The following is a 21,257-nucleotide window of genomic DNA, read 5'->3' as shown; positions in this document are numbered from 1 at the left end:
ACAGGGACCCAAGTGTTCTCTCTCCTCTCTCTGTCTCTGGAGCACGTCTATGCCTTCTTCCCTCTTCCCTCTCCCGGAATTCTATTAGATGAGAATAGAAGCTTATTTTTATACAAAAGACGTTCCTTCTTAGAATTTCCTGCCTTAATCCTCCTAGTCCAAGTTTCTGCCTTTGGGAATTTGGTAATGGATGTTCTATGTCCATATGGCTCCTGTGTGTGTGTGTGTGTTTAAGAGATTACTTGATTTTCTGTCTAGCCTTGATTTGCTTTGTTCTATGGTTATTTGCTATTAATATTTAAACATATTCTTAACAGGCTATCCCTAATGAGGAATACTTTTTACAAAACACATTACCCCTTAGCTACTTACCACGGAAAGAAAATATAAATTGCCTGAATTCTGCTGAATGATGTGAAAAATCTGAGCTTTTTAGTCATCTAGTAAAGAGCAACATTCCTCCCTGCAATCACTGAACACTAAAAGGATTGCATGCGAGTTACCTTTACTGATATTTACCATATTAGAAATGAAAACTGAGGCACTGGAGAGTATTTACTTGTTTACTTCAATGCCTAGTAACGGGACATGCTTTATGAAAAGTAACTTCCTTTCTCGGAACAAAGATTTTAGCGAAAAGAGTGGCACTGTTCCTTTCATTCTGCAAATCTCTTCAGGGTCTGGATAGCAGACAGTGGGATTCTAGTATCTGCTTCTTGATTCGGTCTGTTCCCATGTGCTGTTCTGTCACTCCAGTTAGAACAAACCTGCAGAGGTGTTCGTCCAGGGGAGAGAGCAGAGGGTAAACCAACGTAATGCGTGTCCTGTGTAGGTTCCAAAGGCACACAAGGCAGCTCTAAGGTCTAGAGAAGCAAGATGGACACCAGACCACACCAGCTGGAGTGAGTGACGCTCAGGACAAACCTCATTCCTGGGTGCGTCTTGTCCTGAAACTTGGAGCGGTTGCGTTTCCATATAGGAAGCTTTAATGAGCTGCAGGACCTACCTCACTTATCACGGTTTTATGTATTAATCCAGTAATTCTAATGGCTATAATTATGGATCTCAGCTGTGTGCTATCATCACTGAGCTATTGACATTCGTTAACAATAAGCGTCCTTAAACTTTCATCAGATTGTAAACGTTCTGAGGTTTCCATTAATTATAAATGTAATTATCACATCAAATGGCCTCTTTCTCTAGGCTTTCTCTTGAAACATCCTTTTGGTGTCCTTCATTTACGCTCTCCCTTAGGGCCCACTAGCCTTTGATCCCCATGGTAAGTCTGCAGGCCTTCCAAGGGCAGGCTGGGGTGCATTCCTTAATTCCTCCCCTCGTTTCTACCTGTTGCACTCACCACTCAGGTTCTTGCGAGCTCCACTTGTTCGGGGAAGCCCCCCCAGCCAGCTCTGCCTGAGCCAGCTGGTGTGGTCTGGTGTGGTCTGGTCTTTGGTTGGATTGGTTTGGTCCATGTCCCAGGGATGGAGGCTCTTCCTCTTTCGTAGGAGGGCGACTCTTCTCCTGGTGGCTATGGAATTGAGCAGGCAACTGCTTTTAAGGACAAGTTCACATATTTTCCACAATTGATATGTGTCTAAAAAGCAGCAAGATTCCAGAATAGATATATACAATAGTTAATAAAATAGAAATACTATAAGTTGAATACAGCTCTCCATCGAGGTGGTCAATTGTGAGAGGTTTTTCATGCTCACTTGTCTGTGTGTCTCCCTATTCCCTCCTGAACATCTGTGGCAGGATGCACTTGGCATACTGCTGACTTCCTTTTTTTAAAAAAAAAATGTTTTTATTGACTTTTAGAGAGAGAGAGAGAGAAACATTGATGTGAGAGAGAAACATTGATCAGCTATCTCCTGCACGCCCCCTACTGGGGATCGAGCCCGCAATGTGGGCAGGTGCCCTGACCGGGAATTGAACTGGGACCTCTCAGTCCATGGGATGATGCTCAATCCACTGAGCCACACCGGCCAGACTATTTTTTTAAATTCTCACCTGAGACTATATTTCTATTGATTTTTTTTTTTTTTTTTTTGAGAGAGGAGGGAGGGAGAAAGAGAAGGAAAGAGAAACATTGATTGGTTGCCTTCTGTACATGCCCCAACTGGGAATCGAACCCACAACCCAGGTTTGTACCCTAACTAGGAATAGAACCTACAACCTTTTGGTGCACAGGACAACACTCCAACCAACTGAGCATTATTTACAGTTGCCGGAAAGTCTTGATTTCAAATAAGCTGCCTTTCTGTTTATCCACCCTCATCTCCTAACTTGTCACGCTGGCTGCTCTGATTTGGGGGTCACACCATTTCTTAGTTTAAAGTGTTGAAAGAAAAAGTATCCCTGTGGCAGAGACAAAAACCCAGAATCCCCTTTTCAGTGTGTGGGGATATTGCTGGAACGTGACTGCCCAGACACGCCACGTTTCCCAGCCCCTCCGCGTATAAATGTTGCCATGAACTGATCCTAACCAATGCACGTAAGCAAAAGAGATGTGCATCCCTTTAGGGCCAAGAAAAGAGTGTGCCTTCTGTTTTCTCTCTCCCCTTCACTCTTGTGGATGAAGACAACCGCAGAGCCACAAGATGGAAGGAGCCTGGGTCCCTCAATCACAGCCTGGGGGAGAGTCACCTGTGGACCAGGAATACCCACAAAAGGCTGTTACATGAACGAAAAATAAATGTTGATTGTTTAAACCTCAATACACTTGGGGGGGTCTGTCCCAGTGGCTAGTCTATACTCGGTATTAGATTTCTTTCTCTTTTCCTCGAGAGACTGCTAGCTGTTCTTGGCTTTCTCGGGTGCTCTAACCCCCACCTCCTCTCCAAGAACCGTCTAAGCTCTTCCGAGAACTGTCCAGAACAGGGTTTCTCCTACCATTCTGTCACTACCTGCCAGGCGTATCTTGAGGCGTTACTGGGAAATATCTAAAGTTAAGGTCATGTCACCATCTTCCTCTGAGGTGCCAGCCCCCGCGGGAAGACAAAGATACAGCCAGCAGTGACATGCCCTCGCAATCCAGAATTTCCTTGTCCGCGTGTCTGAGGATTCCCACCACAAATCAGCAAGTCTCCTTCCCCTGCCTCAGTATGCCCCTGGGGTCAATGTGGAGAGCACCAAGTCCCAGGTCGCCTGTTGTCACTCTCTCAGTCAGCCATTGCCACAACAGTGCCACATAGCCACTCCAGCACTCAAGAACTTAAAACAAAAGAGCAACCTCTCACGGTCACAGGATGGCCACGTAACGTGGGTCTCTGGAGCCCAGGCTGGAGGGACAGTGAGTACCTGTGTGTGATTTTTGTGACAGAAGACAAAGGATCCCAGAGGTGCAAGTGGAAACACGCGAGACCTTTTATGACCTGTGTTCAGGGTGCACACGTAGTCACTTCCACCCACATTCCATTGGCTGAGGCTTGTCACATGGCTGGGCCACGTGAAGGATCATTGAAGTGCACTCTGCACATGCAAGACCTCCGCAGGGTGTGCTGTCAACAGCAGGGTGTACTACCATAGGGACGAAAAGGAGCAGGGACAGTAGTTCAGTCTGCCACAGTCCCAGAGGGACAGAGTGATAGGGCATGTGGAGCCTCTGCTGAAGGTCAGAAATGGGTACTCACTTCAGTTCACTCTGCGTGTTTTGTGCGATGTGGCTCCTTTAAATTCCTACGGCTGTGTACTGCAACAATTCAAGAGGAGAGAAGAGGGAGTCAGACTCTTAGCACCAATGAAGAACTACAGAATGATGTTGATTCCTTGCGTGGTCTCATGTTTATTAACCACCCACCATCAGAAATCCATTCTGCTGGGTGGCCAAAGCCATGTACTGCCACAAGAACCAGCTTCCGTCACTCCTCCTACAGACTAAAATGAAATCTCATCTTACTAAGAACAGAATCTCTCAATGACAGGGCTGAGGCAGAGCTTAGACATCTGGTCAACCCTGAGTTTCTTTAAGATGAGGAGACCCGGGCAGAGACCAGTGACCTGACTGACAAAACCACTTACACACGGATGTCCGCAGTGTCTTGTCCCTATTCCAGCACTCTGTCCCCACAAGTAAGTCTTGTTGGCAGGCATGGGCTTGTACAAAGGTGGGTCACATGGCCATGAATGAGGCCAGGGGCTCAAAGTCAAGAATTCAGGTGGGTCACTGCTGGTTGGCCTCTTCCCAGTGAGGACCAAATCAGGTTCCATGAGAACATTCGGGGTCTCCGAGACTAAAACCGTACCCCACCACTGCTCTGTGTTATCTCTTCTGTCTTAATCCTTTCTGGTAAATGGACCAAATCAGGTTCCATGAGAACATTCGGGGTCTCCGAGACTAAAACCGTACCCCACCACTGCTCTGTGTTATCTCTTCTGTCTTAATCCTTTCTGGTAAGTTGCCCACAATGCCCCGGTACCCACCTCCTGACACCCTCCTCTCTTTTCTATCTCAACCAGCCATTTCCTCAGAAGCGTTAAGATAGGACTGTCAGTCACTGTGAGCTAAGGTGTCACCCCATACTGAAAGCGCTAACTTTACACACAAAAAGAACTCGTGAAAATAAAAATTCGAACACCTCCTCCTTCCCATATTTTCATAATGTTCTCCATCCATCGATTAGACCTTCTCTGGTCTTGGTTGGTCCACCATAATCATACTCCAACGATGTGTCTGCTGCGCTGGATTCTGTGTATTAGGGCTGCACAGTAGACTTTCCCGTGGCAGAGAGAAGTGAATTCACATACGTACAGTCAACATGGCCACAACAACTTGGAGAGAGAGAGATGGTTCCCACAGGCACTCAGGTGTGGGTACAGCCTGAAAAGTTGAACAGTCTCTTTTCTTGATCAAATTGAAGTTCTCTGAACCCGCTTCTCCACCAGCCTCTACCTCGGGCACACACAGCTGTCCTGTCCGTGAACTACCCAGCCTGGGTTTAGAAATCATGCTGTCATTTTAGAGAGCCCCCCTCCCCAACCACCACCCTTGATGTCTGTCTCATCAGTCTAGCCTGCCACTTGCAAGAATCCTGTTAAATCAGTTTAGCAAGATTTCCTCAACCCTCGTGCCTCCTGTGGGTAAATTCACGCCGGCTGACCCCTCGCTCTGTTTGGCTGCAACTCCCTAACTTACCTTTGCTGTACTGAGCTGAGTGGATGTCTCTCCCCTCTTCCCACAGTCTTGACACCTATCTGAATAATACCAAATAGTCTTCCCTTCCGTTTTAACGAGAGTCAGAATCATTGTTTTCTCCACGCAGCGTTCCCAGCAAGAACCCGAACCCAGACTCTGGGTCTGGAAGAAGGGCTTCAGGCGTCCCCACCCACTTCTGTTGTCCGGTCCACAGCGCTGCATGCAAACAGCTCCCTGAAACACTTCGGGGAGGGTCCCCGAGACCCTCACTTCGCCCACGAGGTTCCATGTTCCAGAGTAAAGGCAGCGGCTGCACGAACCAGGAGGCTCCTCTGCCCGTGACCGGGGCGGCGCACAGGCCTGCAGGACCAGGGCAGGATCGCCCCGAGATCGCGCGCACCCCGCGCCCTTGCAGCCCGAGCCGGTCGGCTCTGCACGGCGCGCTCTTGCAGCAGAGGAGGCCGCCCGGGTGCACACGGCTGGCGGTGCCCAGGAGCACAGGGGCGTGCGCCCCGGCCACAGCCGGCCGAAGGCAGGCGCAGGCTGTTCCCGCCCCCTCCGCCGGAGGTCGCGCGCGGCGCCCGGGAGGCCGAGAGCTCGGGGCGCCGGGGCGGCCGGAAGCCTCGGAGCGGGGTGGGCGCGGGCGCGGGCGCGTCCCCGGGCGCCGGGCCTGCTGACATCAGCGCGCTCCGCCCCTCGCCTCCCAACACCCTCCGCTCGCGGCGGACCCTCCCTCTGCCACCACGTGTCCTCGCGCTCCCTCCCGAGGGGCTGCGCGCTCGGGCCGCGGGGAGACGGCCGGGATGGCGCTGTGACAGCCGGGCCGGAGCCCTCGGCGCCCCCCGCGCCCGGCCCGCGCTCCGGGGTCGGCCGGCGGTGAGTGCGCGCGGCGGCGGGCGGCGGGCGGGGCGGGGGCCGGGGCGGGGAGCCTCCGGGGCCGGGCGGCGGGGCGGGGGCCGGGGCCGCAGCTGCACCGCCGCCGCCTTTGTTGCGGGCCGGCGGGCGGCGGGCGGCGGGCGGCGGGCGGCGCCGGGCTCGGCAGGTGCGCGGGGCGGACCAGGCCCGGCCGCCCGGTGCGGCGGAGACGGGAACTGGGACAAGATGGCTGGAGAGACCCGAGCGGCCCCGGGCGCGGGCGGTGGCCGGGCCGCGGGCACCCCGCCTCCCATCCCGACCCGCCGCCCGGGAGCCGGCGGGGAGGCCGCGGCCAAGATGGGGCCCCCGCTCCGCGATCTGAAGCCCGTTCGGCGCACCCCAGACCCCTTCCTGCCTCCTCTCCCGTCCTTTTCGGAAATATGCGAGAAGCCGACTTGGAACTCGGGAGCGATGTTTTCTCGGGCCACCCGGGAGGATGCGGCCCCCAAGAGGTGCCCTCACTGCCCACCTGGGGGCTGCTGGCCCGGAGCGCAGGAGCGCGGCCCGGTACCGGCCTGTGAGCTTCGCAGAAGAGGGCATTTGTGCCCGGCGACAGCGGGGCCGCTCCCAGGGGGCTGGGCCGGGGCTGGGCCCCAGCAGATTTTTACACCGTCTTGGATTTCCACGCGTCACCTCTCGCCATGTGTCACTGGCTCCAGAATGACGGTTCTGTGAGCCTGCTCGCGACAGTACCTCTGAATCTGGAAAATCCAGATGATGGCGATTCCGAGCCAAACAACCTGGCACCCAAAGGCCTGTAGGAACAACCCAGTGAGCAAGTGTCCTGTCTGTCTGCAGACACCTTCACCGATAGGAGGCCTCCTGGGCTGAGTCCATGTTCGGGTGGCAAAGGCTGTGGGCACCCTGCCTTTCTGTGCTCTCTTCCCGGAATGTTTACCCACCAGCCGGTTCTGCCCTTGGGTCCCTACAGAACCAGTCTGGTCTCTTCCACGGAGAGCTTTCTAATTTTTTATTTATTGATTTTAGGGAGGGAAAGGGAGGGGGAGAGAGAGAGAGGAGAGAGAAACATCGATTTGTTGTTCCACTTATTTATGCATTCACTGGTTGATTCTTGTATGTGCCCTGACTCGGGATCGAACCCACAACCGTGGCCTATCGGGAGGACGCTCTAACTAACTGAGCTGCCCAGCCAGGGCCCACTGAGAGCTTTTTAAATACTTGAGGGCAGCCACAGCTCTCTTTGCAAGTCCCTCTTTGTGTCATGATTAAATGTCTCCTTCCAGCTTCCTGGTGCCCCTCCCCACTGCTTCCTCCCCAGGCCTGCGGCAGAGCTGGGGGCTGAGCGGTTGTGTAGGCAGCACCCCCCCCCCCCATTCAGGCCATGAAGAGTTCACGACAGCCTGAGTTTTCTGGACATATCTTGCAGACATGGAGTCCCCAGCCTTCCCTCTGAATCTGACCCTGAAAGTGGAGGAAAAGGAAGAAGAGATTCGGAGCCCGGAACTGGAGGGTGGTTCCACCGACATGCAGAAGGTCCGCATCTGCTCAGAGGGTGCGTGGGTAAGTCAAGGTGTGGGGGCCGCACCGCTGAGCCGCAGGCCTGGGAGGGGGCTTGTGTGGGGCCTCCTCCTGGAGCAGACGGAGGAAGTGAAAACTGCCCAGTCCAGCTCAGGGCGTTTGCATTCCTGAGAAAACAGCGCTGTGCCTTTAAAGGGCGCTGTGAAAACAGAGCTGGTCACCTGAGCAGGCCCGTCCGTGCGGGCGGCCAAGACCCAGCCTCTGCTGAACCCCTGGGTCTCCCGCGCCCTGCTCCGTGCCAGGCGTGCTGACCCATGTTAAAGGAACAGTGCTCTGACGGTTGTTACCATTGTAAGAAAGGGTCTATTCAGGACTACTGAGAGGGGTGCCCGGATGTCACGGAAGGGGACAGAGATCGGGCTCCGCGCCGGATACAGTAAATACAAGTGGGGATTCAGAGCCAGGAGGCCGCGTGGAGGGGTCAGCAGATGAAGAAGTACTTGGGATGGGAGGGTTCCTGCTCAATGGACATCGCAGGGTTGATTCTTGCTGAAGGCAGGCCGGGCGATCGCATATCCAGGGTGAGGGTTTTCCTAAACGGACGTAGCAGGGTTCTGGCTGAAGCCGAGCCGGGCAGGCTGAGGAAGACTTCACGGGGAAGAGGACTCAGAGCAGCCTGACTCAGTTTGAGCAAGAAGAGGGTCCGTGTCACTTGCTGCTGGTCGAAGGGAACCACTTTCGGCGCGACGGGGGGTCCCTGAGCGGACCTGGGGAAACCGGACAGCGAATGGGCCTGGGCCGCCTGTCACGACCTGAGCCAGTTCCGCGGCGACGAGGTTGAATCGTCTGAGCACTGGCTCCAGTATTGCTGACAGTTTGCGGGAGCGGTGGGTCGTCCCATAAAATCTGCCCTGCCCCTCCCGCCCTAGCCGGCCCTTTTTAAAGGGTCGAAGGACAAAGACTACGTGAGAAAAGGCAGTTAGGCAAAAGGAACGAGAAGGATTAAAGTGGTCACAGGTGATTACAATCATGGGCAAGGAACGAGCTGGGAATTGCAAAAGGTGGTTGCAGTGTGTGCCTCCCTGTTCCAGTATTTTGATAACCAGCTCATTAATCTTCCCGTGACGTCAGGCAGGTCCCCCTCGTTCTCAGATCAGGAGAATGGTCCGCGTTCCGGAGGTAAACTCCCGAGGGGTACACCTTCCAGCCAGGTCAGGATGGGCTTTTCGGTCATCAGAGCAAACCAGCCACAATTAACATTGTGAAGGATGATTAACATTTTCTTTTAACTATGGCGAATGCCCCACTATGATTACTTTTTTTATTCTAATATTCTCTATTATGCCGATATTTTCTCCTGCCCCTTTAGTGGGACAGCCGCATGCCCCGCTGGCTTGGATGCAGGGTTTGGGGGAGTCGGCAGCTGGGAATGGGGAGCATAGCCAAACAGAATAGTGGGAGAGAAGTTGGGTAAACTTGTAAAAATGTCAAGGTAGCAGATAGAGTTATTATTAGGTATACTTATTCACAGTGCTTACTGGACTTCATGAAGTTGGGTGTGGATAGCAAACATTTAAAATAAGCCACAAGTTGACATTCCTTTCTCTGCTTCGTTCTCATTATCCACATCATCGTACCCTTGTCGCCAGTGAGGTCTGTAGTCAGAATCGTGGGGCTGCCAGATCATCCAGCTCCCCTCCCACCTGAGGGAACTGGGGTGCAGGGAGGTTATCCTTTGCCCCGAGGATACACGTGTACACTGATTGTTCTTAAAATGCTTCCTGAGCTGGGCCCTTAAAAGTTGCATGTTTTGCTGTGTGTAGATCTTAATAACTTAAAATACAACTTAGCACCAGGTTCAGGCTCCAGTCCTGCCGTGGAGGCTGCACTATCCCTGTCTCTTCCGTCGTCTTTGCCCACCTGTCCTGGGTCTGGTCCCTGCAGCTGGGACATCCAGGAGGGCAGGTGTTGGTCCCAGGTGTTCGGAGCAAGACCTGGAGGCCATGGAGGCTGAATCAGCCCACCCAGCACATTGAAGTAGGGTGCAGCACCGTGGGACAGGAGCAGTGAGTGTCTGGACAGGAGACGCGTGTAAGGTGAAGACCACCCTCTGGGAAAGGAGGAAGTAAACAGTGAGCACAGTGCTGGGAGCTACTGAGACAAGACCTCCGGTCTCGAGACTGGTCACTCAAGAGGCAGAGCCGGGGCCAGGTCCGGGAGCCAGACCCCCAGAGCGTGTGGGGATGAGGAGCGAGAAGCGGGCCAGGCCGGGGCCGGGAGGGCGTGGTATGCTGGGCATTTGGAGCCCTCTGCTTGGTGGCTCTCGGGGACAGGCTGGAGCACCCACAGGAAGCCTGAGACTCCCTGCAACCGCCACACGGAGGCTGAGCAGCCTGAGAAAGCACAGGCTTTGGGTCAGACCTCACTCTGTGACTTTGGGCATGTCACTTAACAGCTCTGTTCCGCCCCCCGGAAAGCAGGGTGGTGACCCCGCATCTGTGTGTCACGTGAAGGGTTCAGTAAGATGATGTACATAAAACCTGCGGGAGGGCTGCCCGCCCAGGGCCCTCTGCCCGGGTCCTCCCGTCTTCCCTGTGAGGCTGGGCAGTGTGTGTGGGTGCTGCAGGCACCCACCCTGGAGATGAGCCTGGGGTGCCAGCCTGCGGGCAGTGGGGTCTGCGTGGGGGGAGGGGAGAGGGCCCCTCCCTGCGAGGCTGGGGAGGGCGCCTGGCGGGCCTCGGGCTGCCCGACCCGAGCCTTGCCCAGGCTGGCCCTGTTGGCGCTTGTGCTCGGCCAGATAAAGGGCCTCTGTGGAGGGGGCGGGCACGCAGGCCTGGCGAAGCCCCTCGGTTGTCACAGGGGGTGGCTGTGAGGGGCTGTCTGAGCCGCGCTTTGTGTCTCGGGAACATAATGTGGGCTTGTTTGAAGCTCCCCAGTGGCGCGGGCACAAATACCAGGCGAGGAGCCCGGCACCAGCCTCCAGCCGCCTCCTCAGTGCCGGATGTTTCCACGGGCCCGGCCATGTGCCTTCTCCCATCGATTGCCCAGGAAGTGACAGGACAGCCAGGCCCTCGTCCCTTGTCAGCAAAGGGAAGGGACTATAAATAGGCGCGGCCTGGATCTGGGGTTTGCTCGGGAGCGATGGGGCCTGTGGAGGAGCCTGGGGGGGGGGGGGGATGAAGTCAGGACAGCCCAGGGCTGGCCGCTGGGTCCTGGTGTCTCACACGCTCCTCCTCCAGAGTCTGGGCTCATTCTTGTGTCAGACGAAATGTAACCATCATTTGAAACGATTCTAAGTGGAGCAAGAGGAGGGAAATTCGGAGAGTATTTGCTTAAATCTTTTATTCAAAAATATGTGTAAGTGATCAGGGAAGGAAAAGGAGAAGCCGGCCTGCCCTCCGTGGCTGGTCCAGGGGAAGAAGGGACACGGGAACCAGAGGCGTAGTGACAGGAGCCACTGCAGAGCTGAGCGCAGGGCCTGCAGGGACGGGAGGCCTGGGGAACGGGGTGTCTGGGCTGAGTCCTGGAGGCAGCGGCAGGGCGGGAGGTGGGTGGCTGGGGTACAGCTGAGCACGGAGGCAGGGGAGGGTGGAGGCCTGGTCCCCACGGAAGCCGTTCGGCTGTTAAGGGCTGGAGCCTGGAAGTCAGACGGCGCTCGGTCCCATTTACTGGCCCTGTGACTTTGGACAGAAACGAATCCTCTCTGAGCCTGTTTCCCCCTCGATTGGTTGGAGGGGCTGGGGCAGCGGTGTGTGCGTCCGGGCAGAGCCTGGCAGTGCTCCCTGCGTGTCGGGCGCTGGGGGGGGGGGGGGGGGGTAAGTGGACTGTCAGGGTGAGGAGGGGAGGCCGGCGCCTCTGAGCGATCCATGGCCAGGCGCCCGAAGCTGCAGGCCGTGTGCACAGTCGATCGGATGAGAAACGCCGTCATCATCACCCAGGCCCTCGATCAGCTTTGGGAACAGCTGTGAAAACAGTAATCAAGGTGGCCAGCCTGAAAGAAGCAGCCCAGGGGTTCCTCACCGCTGACTACGATGACCTTTGGAGTAGGATTCTTAGTGATTGGGGTGGAGGGGGCAGTATAAAGAAAAGCAAATAGTTGAACAAACAAGAGGAGGTTGGTGTGGGTGGCGTGGCCGCCTCTCGCTGCCGGCGTCCCCTCCCCCTGGGGGTGCGAGAGGGGCAGCCCCCGTCCTCGGGGCTCTGGCTCGGGCCCTGGCAGGCGAGTGAGCTCTGCTGTCCCCTCACACACACCAGGCCGTCATTAGTCCTCTTTCCTGCTGTGCCCCGTGGGAGAGGCCGGTGGCCCTCTGTGACGGCTCCTTGCTGGCTGCTTCGGGTTCAGGGTCCAACTCTAGGGCCAGCGGGAAATGGGGACCAGTGCCCGAGAACCTCTGAGGTCCATCGAACTTACCACCAGACCAGCCTGGCCGAGGCTCTGTGACGAGGAAGAGGAGGGGCCGGGATGGGGTGTGGGGCAGCCTGGCTCTGCAGTGAGAATGACCAGCTCTCCCCGGTGTGCGGAAGGGTGTCCCCCCGGGATCGGGGGCTGGGGGCTTCTCCTCCAGCCGCGCCCTCTGTCTGCGAGCTGGCTGCGCTGCAGGCCTGTGCTCGGGTCCTGTTTTGCCCCTGGTGGCCGCGTGTGGGTGGACAGCCGGTTCCCAGGGTCAGGGCCTCTCGGGGAGAGGGAGGTGTGAGTCACCCCCACGTGCCCGAGTCCTGAGAGGCTGCTCTGTCCCAGGTGCCGGCCCTGTTTGACGAGGTGGCCATCTACTTTTCCGACGAGGAGTGGGAAGTTCTGACGGAGCCCCAGAAGGCCCTGTACCGGGAGGTCATGAGGATGAACTACGAAACGGTGCTGTCGCTGGGTAAAGCTCCCCGTCCCTTCGTCTCCTGGAAGGTCCGAGCCCAGAGACTGGCTTCCACGTCTCCTCGGTGGCGGGACCTGCACCCCTTGCTCCTGAACGTGGCCTCTGTGCCATTGACTTCCCGTGTTCCACTCGGGCAGGGCTCTAAGTATCCTGTCATCTGCTCAGTAGCTGCTGGTCTCAGAACAGTCCTCATTCAACCCAGCTGTTTGCATCAGAGAGACAGAGACAGGGCCTCAGACATGTCAGCGCGGGCCTGGGCCATGTTCGCGTGCTCCTTGGCCCTGTCCTCACCCGTGTCAGCCTCAGAAGCATGGGGACGTGCCCCCAAGAACCCTTGCTCCCCTCCTGCACTGATAGCCAGGTTAGCAGAACGTAGCCCCAGAGGGGTTCCCGGTCCGCGGGACCCGCCCTCGCTGGCAGAGGCCCCCGGACTCGCCGAGCCAGGCCTCCTTCCCTCCTGTTCGCTCCGGAAGCACCGCAGCCCTTGGCCCTGCTCTGCGTAAATCTCCGCGTTGAGAGGGTGGGTTGGGCTGCTACGAAGGGCTGGTCTCGGCACTGCTCCTAACCGGTGTCACTTCCTCGGACAGAATTCCCGTTCCCGAAGCCGGACATGATCTCTCGGCTGGATGGGGAGGAGGAGTCTCAGAACTTGGACCGATGGCAGCTCCCGGGAGGAAGCTTCGCAGGTACCGAGACTGAGCCGCGGGCCCTCTCGTGGGAGGCTTTCCGTTTCCACGGTGGTTCTCTGGGGCGTGTGAGTGAGGCAGGTCGCCAGGCAGACAGACCTCCTTCCAGTCTGTGTGGCCTTGGGAAGCTTCTCCGACCTCCGAGCCCTTGTCTTCCTCTCGCTGTGAGTAAGAGGTCTCGGGGTGTGACCTCGTGTGCCGATGGAGCTCGTGGCCCTGGGACTGGCGCCCATCCCGGGTGAATGACGCCACCTCGGCAGTGCCCTGTACGCCTCTGGCACCCAGGGACATCGTGTGCCGAGGTGTGCGTCCGGTCACTCTCCCTGGCTGCTGCCCGCTGCACTGGCCACAGCACACACTGGAGCAGGCGGTTGACAAGCACATGGTCCTTCGTCCAGAGTCACGGCCGGAGGGTCACCATTGGCCGAATGCGGCTTCGGCAGCCAGGGTGGTTTCATCTGCCACCTCCGGAGGCGGGAGTCCCCCGTGCGGCAGCTCATTGATTCTAAGGCGTGTCTTCCCCCACCACTCGGACATCTCTGGGGTGGAGACTGCCTCTTAAAATGACGCTGCATCCCCTGGCCGCCGTGGCTCGGTGCTTGAGTGTCAGCCCATGCCCCGAAAGGTCACCAGTTCGATTCCCAGTCAGGGCACGTGCCCAGGTTGCAGGCTTGATCCCCAGTAGGGGGCGTGCAGGAGGCAGCCGATGGATGTTTCTCTCTCCTTCTCCCTTCCTTTCTCTCTAAAAATCTACTTAAATTTTTTTAAAAAATAATTATGTTCCATCTTGCAACTGATGACATCTCAGTTTTGGTGGGATGTGTTACTGTCCCCGAATCGTAAGCAGTTTCTGTGACCCCCTCTGCACACAGACACACAGGGACCCCGGTTCTAAGGTTGGTGCACGAGACCCACCAGCTGCCCTGGAAGCTGGACCCTGCTGAGTGTGGTTCCCTGTCGCTTCTCTGGGTTCAGGGGTATGATTCAGCCCATGACCTGTCCACACCCTGCAGTGTGTACGGTGTACGGTGTGTGGCTGTATCTGACGTCTCATCAACACAGAAAGATTTTGACCCAAACCTGGCCCCCAGATCATGATGCGACCGGGCTCATCCCTGTGGTCAGTGCTCAGCTCTGCCTGTGGCTCGGCTGCCTTGACACACTAACGCCGCAGCCTCCTTTGCAAAGCAGGGATGGCGACCACAGAGACCGTGGGAGCTGGACAATCCGTGGGCGGTGACACCTGGCTAGGAGGCAGGAAATGCCATTTGTTACACAGTTACTGCTTTCGGGGAACCCCAGGTTAAGGTACTCTTGGCATTTCCACCAACAGAGTCAGGGAACAAGCCGGGCATCGTTGTGCTCACTGGCGTTACCTTTGCCCTCCCTCTTTGTCTCGCAGAAAACGAAGAAGCTGACGTCAAGCCCCCAGACCGGGCCGGCCCGATGCGCACTGCGTCCCCCTTCCCCCCACCGCAGCCCCTGGACGGCTTTGGCCTCCGCCTGCCTCGGGACATCACCGAGCTGCCCGAGTGGAGCGAGGGGTACCCCTTCTACATGGCCATGGGCTTCCCGGGATACGACCTCTCTGCCGACGACCTGGCCGCCAAGTTCCAGTTCAGCCGGGGCATGCGCCGCAGTTACGACGCGGGGTTCAAGTTGATGGTGGTGGAGTTTGCCGAGAGCACCAACAACTGCCAGGCGGCCAAGCAGTTCGGCGTGCTGGAGAAGAACGTCCGAGACTGGCGCAAGGTCAAGCCGCAGCTGCAGAACGCCCACGCCATGCGGCGGGCCTTCCGCGGCCCCAAGAACGGGCGCTTCGCTCTGGTGGACCAGCGCGTGGCGGAGTATGTGCGGTACATGCAGGCCAAGGGGGACCCGATCACCCGCGAGGCCATGCAGCTCAAGGCACTCGAGATCGCCCAGGAAATGAACATCCCAGAGAAGGGGTTCAAGGCCAGCCTGGGCTGGTGTCGCCGGATGATGCGCAGGTACGACCTGTCGCTGAGGCACAAGGTGCCCGTGCCCCAGCAGCTGCCCGAAGACCTGACGGAGAAGTTGGCCACCTACCAGCGCCGAGTGCTGGCTCTGCGCAGGGCGCACGACTACCAGGTGGCGCAGATGGGCAATGCCGACGAGACGCCCATCTGTCTGGAGGTGCCCTCCAGGGTGACTGTCGACAACCAGGGCGAAAAGCCCGTCTTGGTCAAGACGCCAGGCCGGGAGAAACTGAAGATCACCGCCATGCTCGGCGTCCTGGCCGACGGCAGGAAGCTGCCCCCCTACATCATCCTGCGGGGCACGTACATCCCGCCCGGGAAGTTCCCCAGCGGGATGGAGATCCGCTGCCACCGCTACGGCTGGATGACGGAGGACCTGATGCAGGACTGGCTGGAGGTGGTCTGGAGGCGGAGGCCGGGGGCCGTGCCCAAGCAGCGAGGCCTGCTGGTCCTGAACGGCTTCCGGGGCCACGCCACCGACTCGGTGAAGAGCTCCATGGAGGACATGGACACCGACATGGTCATCATCCCGGGGGGCCTGACCTCGCAGCTGCAGGTGCTCGACGTGGTGGTCTACAAGCCGCTCAACGACAGCGTGCGGGCCCAGTACTCCAACTGGCTGCTGGCGGGGAACCTGGCGCTGAGCCCCACCGGGAACGCCAAGAAGCCGCCCCTCGGCCTCTTTCTGGAGTGGGTCATGGTCGCGTGGAACAGCATCTCCAGCGAGTCCATCGTGCAGGGGTTCAGGAGGTGCCACATCTCCAGCAGCCTGGAGGACGAGGACGACGTCCTGTGGGAGCTAGAGGGCGAGCTGCCCGGCGGAGGGGAGCCGCCCAGTGAGGGCAGGACAGAGAGCCACTGAACCCACAGCTCAGGTAACCGGGGGGCGCTCGGTGCTGCCAGGTGCGTGTCTGTGCTCACTGGCGCCTCGTACCCCTGGCTTTTCTCTTTCCAAGACGCCTTCGAGCCCGGGTGCGGTGGGTCGCAGGCCGTGCGCCTTTTCTCCAGCGAAACTTCTGCGGCCGGGCGTCCTCCGTGCGCACTGGCCCTGGCCCAGACCCCGGCGCTGGTGCAATAACAGTGCGAACCACGGGTGGGCGCCAGGGGGCTGTCTCAGCGCTGGGAGGCCAGTTACTTGGGTCTGAAGGAGCCCAGTCTGACCGCTGGGGCAGCGGTTTTGTCCGAGAGCCCGCTTTGTGCTGTCTCGCTGGCCTGGACTCGGGACAGCACCAGTGGCCTTCAGACCCTGTCCTGGGCCTCGGACCATGGTCCTGGGCGGTCTGCGGGAGCACCCTGGGAAGGGAGAGTGCTCGCTTTCCCCGGTGTTTCCAAACAGCGTCTTATTCTTCATAATGACCTGCACAGGCGGGGCAATGAGCCCTCGGTGGTCTGCAGGAAGGTGTTTTTAAATGGAATCAAAAGAAAAATCATGCCCTGGCCAGTGTGGCTCAGCAATTAGAGCGTTGGCCTGTGGACCAATGAGTTGCGGGTTCGATTCCAGTCAAGGGCACGGATCTCGGTTGTGATTCATCCCCGGCCCTGGTTGGGTCGTGTGGGAGGCAGCCACTCGATGTGTCCCTTTCATGTCGATGTTTTTCTCTCTACCTCTCTCTCCCTCCCACTCTGTCTGAATAACTACAACAACAAAAAAGGAAAAATCCCCTTGGGTGAGGATAAAAAAAAAGAAAATTCATAATAGAACAGAGTGCACCTCTCTGGTGAGCAGAGTCTGAGGGCGAGGGCGGCAGGCGCGTTGTCAGTGGTCTCGAGTGGGGCCGCCGAGTGGAAGGGGGTGGGGCCCGCGGAGGACGGCCGCGGCGGCAGGGACACGGGAGAACCAGCGGTCCCTTGACCTGCTCGTGCTCGTCTCCAGTGTGTGTGCTCCTCCCAGCACAGTGTGTAGTGAGTGTGAGGAGGCTGCTCCTCCTCGGACAGGGGACCTGGAGCATCCTGACTAAACTTCCCTTTAAAGTGGAATTAGGGCCCTGGCCGGTTTGCTCAGTGGTTAGAGCGTCGGCCCGCAGATCAGTGAGTCCTGGGTTCGGCTCCCGCTAAGGGCACGCACCTCATTTGCAGTTCGTCCCCGGCCCTGGTTGGGGTCGTGCAGGAGGCAACCAGTCGATGTGTCCCTCTCACATCCATGTTTCTCTCCCACTCTCTCTGAAGATAAATAGTTAAATGTCCTCAGGTGAGGATTAAAGTAAATAAATACAGTGCAGTTAGGGTGTTTCCATCCTGTCTGCTTCTTCCCCCAGTGAAATGCTAACAGGTGTCTCCTGTCACCCCCTGCACTGTTTGGGGTGACCTCGTCTCCCTCCCTGCCCCAGGCAGATGGCGCTCACACCGCTGAGCCCGCTGCCGTGGTGGGGTCCCTGGAATCGCAGGGGAGCCGAGGAGGTCTTGCTGGGACATTTGAAACCACCGGAGTGGCTTCTCTGCCCTCCTGTCCCCTCCTCTTCCACCTCCTGGGGGCGCCTCCCTTGTTCCAGTCGGTGACCACCACTGTGTATCAGACTGACTCACGAGAGTTTTTAACCCTCACTTTACCTTCTGTTTCGTCTTGTTAGATAACGTTTTTGTGCGTTTTTAGTTTTCTAAGCTCCCTGCCACCCAGAGGGCGGGGTCCAGAGGAGAGGGCGCTGCCTGGTGAGCGCAGGTGGCGGCGGCGCCCACGGCTCTGCCCTTCCGGATGCCGGGCGCGGCTGCAGCTGCCCCTTTCTGAGCCGAGGATGCTGTGGCCACCGACGGGCCCCAGATCTGGGAGACGTGGGCCCTCAGCAGCCCTCATCTGTTTGGAGAGCTGACGGACGGAATCGTGCCCTTGTTAAACGTTCGACGCCGAGACCCCAGGGTCGATTCACACTTGGGTTCTCTCTGTTTTCCAGCGATGCAGCTGCTGGAAACGGCGGGAGGGGCGAGAAGACGGCTGCAGGTGTGGACGCACCAGAAGCGGCAGGAAGGGCCGTGCGGCTGGGAGCAGCGGGCGTGGACAGAGCCTGGGCAGCCCGCCCGAGACACAGCCCGCCCCCCACTCCCACGGGGTCTCAGACGCCTGGGACCCTCCACTCCCGCAGAGACGGGATCGGGAAAGAAGCCCCTTCTGCCCCGTTGGAGAGGTGGCTCGCGTCCACCGGTAGGAACCTGTAAATAAGACAGACGGACGGAGGTATTTCCTGGAGAACGGACTGTCCGGCGCCACCGGAGGCTCGTCCCGCGGCCCGTGCTGCTGGCGTCCGTCCTGGGGAGGAACAAGTCGTCGTCCCTTCGGCCTTTAAAGCGCTTCCAGGGGAGCCTGCCCCCAGCAGGGTGGGGCCGACCGCGGAGACAGCGACGTAGAAACGAGCTTTTTTGTACGTAACACATTTCCCCTTAGAGAAAGGAGGTACTAACGATAACAGAATTGAGGCACTGGCCTGGTGCCAGCCGGTGGCTTCTCCAAGACAGACTCGGTGAGGGGGAAGGCACAGGTTAAAATACACAACACTGTTTCACTACTCCTCTTCCCAGTCAGGTTGGCAGCTAGACTTCTTGCGGGTCTCACTGACCGGCCCCGTTTTTCGCGATGATTCTATTTAACGACGGCAGCCTTGAGTCCACGGCTCGAGTTTCTCGGGCTGGAGGTCTGCCGTCCACGTGGTGCAAGGCTCACGGGCTCGCTGACGTTCCTTGTTGATTTCTTTAATGTTTTTATCCCGGGGGTGGTGAGGGTGTGGGCCGCGAGCCACAGCTGTGCGAAGGCTCCGGTCTCCCACCCTGCAGGACAGGAGGGCGGACTTTGCCTTTTCACACTGTGGTCATTTGCATTCCCACCCAGTGTCATGCAAACATTCCTTCAAGGCAAAGCTGCCCCGCTGCAGGAGGTGGGCCGGAACCTCGCAGACAAAGCCATGGCTAGAAATGTCATTCCAGTGTCAGGTCTGGGCACAGGCCTCCACCTCCCCTTCCTGCTCACCCGCCCGTCCGTCCACGACACTGTCCTTGGCAGCCTGAACACCTATTTCTACTCAGGTACCCACTGACCTAGTGGCGAAACACCTTCCTCCTCGTGTTAAACCAGTTTTCCTCCAAGAGGGGAAATTTCACTTAAGTTCTGATATTGGAATAACTTCCAGCATTTGAATTCTGCCGTTGGCGAGCTGTACCACGTTCTTCGTCATCTCAAGGGGCGTCTGAGCCCAGCGACTGCGCGTTCCAGACGGCTCCACCCCTCCGAGTCCACTTGGACTTGCCCTCGTCTTCCTGGTCCTGGCTCTTCCCTCTTGCCGCCTCACTTCACTTGCTTTGGGCGCGTCCAGGGCTTCGTCAGACCTGACTTTGGGGACCTGTGTCGGAGCGTAGTTATCTGGCAGAGAGGAGGGGGAAACGGGTCAACTCCTGAGTCATTCCGTCAACAGCGCGAGTCTCATCGTCCCTGACCAGTGCCGCCCTCGGGGCCGTGCAGCGCCGGACGTTCCTGGAGCAGCGGCTGCTGTCGGGGCGTCGGCTCCTGCCTCCGCTGGCTGACCTGCGACCTCTGCGGAGCGGGGCCCCGAGCAGCCATGTGCAGTGGCCGAGGCCCTGGAGGGACCAGAGCACCTGTTGGGACGGAGATGCGCTCCCTGTAGGTAGGAACTGACCTGCAATAAACTTTGATAGTGAAGAACATAGGCTGTGGTGCTTTTGTTACCTGCCTGTCCGTGTTGAGAAAAGTCGCGCTTCAAACGACTTTGCCCTCCGTTGCCCATCAGGCTGACAGGTTCCGCCCTTGACCAGGAAGGGTCTGCTCACGGGGTGGCAGCTTCCGTGGACGGTGTCTTTGCAGACGGAAGGAAAGGTGGGGTGTGGTTTTAAACCGGTGGAGGGGGCATAAATAGCTTTTCCCCTCCATCGGTGTCGGGGTGCCGGGAGGCACGCGTGTCACCAGTCATGCAGGTGATCCCTAAAGGGGTTGGTTTTCAGTGAGTGAAAATGGGCCAGCACGGACACACAGAAAACTGAAGTGTGCCGTTTTCACCCGATTCTTTAAAAAGGAAAGCGATGAACCATGTACGCGCGCATTTGGTCAAATGAGTCCCCACAGTTGACTGCCTGTGGATTCAGTGAGATAAGGAGCTGTCCACTCTCCGAGAATAATCTAGACCCCCCCCCCCCCTTTTGAGGCATTGGAAGTACATTCTGGACCAATCTGTTGGCCACAGGACCTGTGACTGAACCCTACAGCCAAGCGCCCTTATCCAGGTTTTACCTCCTGGAGGCAGGCTGGTGGGGGTCCAAGCCATGGGGAACAGAGCCCTTCACCTGCAGCCAGAGGCGAGGGGCCACTCGGAAGGGAACTGGAGGCCAGCGTGGTCAGGCGATGAGGCGCCCGAGGGGTGTGCTGGCTGATCACAGCGGGGGGGGGGGGGTCAGGAGAGTGCCCCGCCCCCCGGGGGCCGGGGATAAAGCAGGGTCGGCCTGAGCCAACCTGGTTTTACACAACGGACACATAGCGAAAGGATGATTACGGAGATTCCTGCAGGAAAAATCAGCTTTATTCTAAGTCTGATCTGGTTTCTCAGCATTTTTCCTCACGGAAGTCATTTTCTAAGTGGTGCCGGGTAAGACGCACTCGGGGTCCCCCAGCTGGCAGAGGGGCAGAGCTGACGCCAGCCTTTGGTGGGAGAGCTGCGCAAACTCTCGCAGGGGCTCCCGAGTATCATTCTTCCGACCTTCCTGCCCAGCGTGTGGGCTCAACATGGGAGGCGGAGGGAGCCTCTGGTGTCGTGTGGTCAGACAGGTGGCTGCACGGGCTGGGCCGGGTCCTCATGCCGACAGGAATGTTTGGACTGGGGTGAGCCAGCCCTCGTGACGGGCTGTGGACGTGGCCTGCTGCCTGTGTCCACGACACAGAGTTGAACACATGCAGCGTCCAGGCCCAGGCGTGTACAGTCCGAAACAAAACCACGTTTGGTTGGTGCTGGTTCAAATCCCTCCAAACCCTTTAAAAGTCTGATCGGCTTTTTAGACTTGGGCCAGCAACTGAAACTCGGCTGTTTATTTTTTCTTGTGAGTGCAGTTAACCCACAGCTCACAGAAGGAAGGTGGCACCTCAGCCGGAGCCTGCTCTGCAGCCTTTCGCATCCAGAGCGTCTTCTGAAGCACCGTCTCATCACGTGGGCTTCCCACGTTTCTGTACAAGGCGACGCTCCTTATCCGT

The 21,257-nt window shown here is 57.9% G+C and overlaps 1 protein-coding gene and 1 long non-coding RNA gene across 2 annotated transcripts; one reads left to right on the top strand and one right to left on the bottom strand.

The window, feature by feature from the left end:
- Positions 1-1,227: 1,227 nt before the first annotated feature.
- On the bottom strand, positions 1,228-6,582 carry LOC118637965. The gene is made up of 3 exons (XR_004960986.1): positions 6,519-6,582; positions 3,633-3,691; positions 1,228-1,528 (listed from the first exon to the last, which is right to left on the bottom strand). It is a non-coding gene; the product is annotated as an uncharacterized LOC118637965 (long non-coding RNA).
- Positions 5,971-19,695, top strand: POGK (pogo transposable element derived with KRAB domain). The gene is made up of 6 exons (XM_036273684.1): positions 5,971-6,010; positions 7,437-7,570; positions 12,267-12,393; positions 12,984-13,082; positions 14,485-15,957; positions 17,968-19,695. Exons 2-5 carry the CDS (start codon positions 7,439-7,441, stop codon positions 15,942-15,944), a joined length of 1,818 nt encoding a protein of 605 aa, XP_036129577.1. The 5' UTR covers positions 5,971-6,010; positions 7,437-7,438; the 3' UTR covers positions 15,945-15,957; positions 17,968-19,695.
- Positions 19,696-21,257: the final 1,562 nt, after the last annotated feature.

This window comes from Molossus molossus, unplaced genomic scaffold (assembly GCF_014108415.1).
Source record: "Molossus molossus isolate mMolMol1 unplaced genomic scaffold, mMolMol1.p scaffold_m16_p_20, whole genome shotgun sequence".
Taxonomy (NCBI): Eukaryota; Metazoa; Chordata; class Mammalia; order Chiroptera; family Molossidae; genus Molossus; species Molossus molossus.
Note: the sequence above shows the minus strand (reverse complement) of the source record. Positions and strands in the feature narration are given on the sequence as shown.

Excerpts from the sequence above, each read along its gene's own strand:
- POGK (XM_036273684.1), top strand. The coding sequence starts at position 7,439 with ATGGAGTCCCCAGCCTTCCCTCTGAATCTGACCCTGAAAGTGGAGGAA. Across the intron at positions 12,394-12,983 it reads CGAAACGGTGCTGTCGCTGG|AATTCCCGTTCCCGAAGCCG; the intron begins GTAAAGCTCCCC and ends TTCCTCGGACAG. Across the intron at positions 13,083-14,484 it reads CCCGGGAGGAAGCTTCGCAG|AAAACGAAGAAGCTGACGTC; the intron begins GTACCGAGACTG and ends TTTGTCTCGCAG.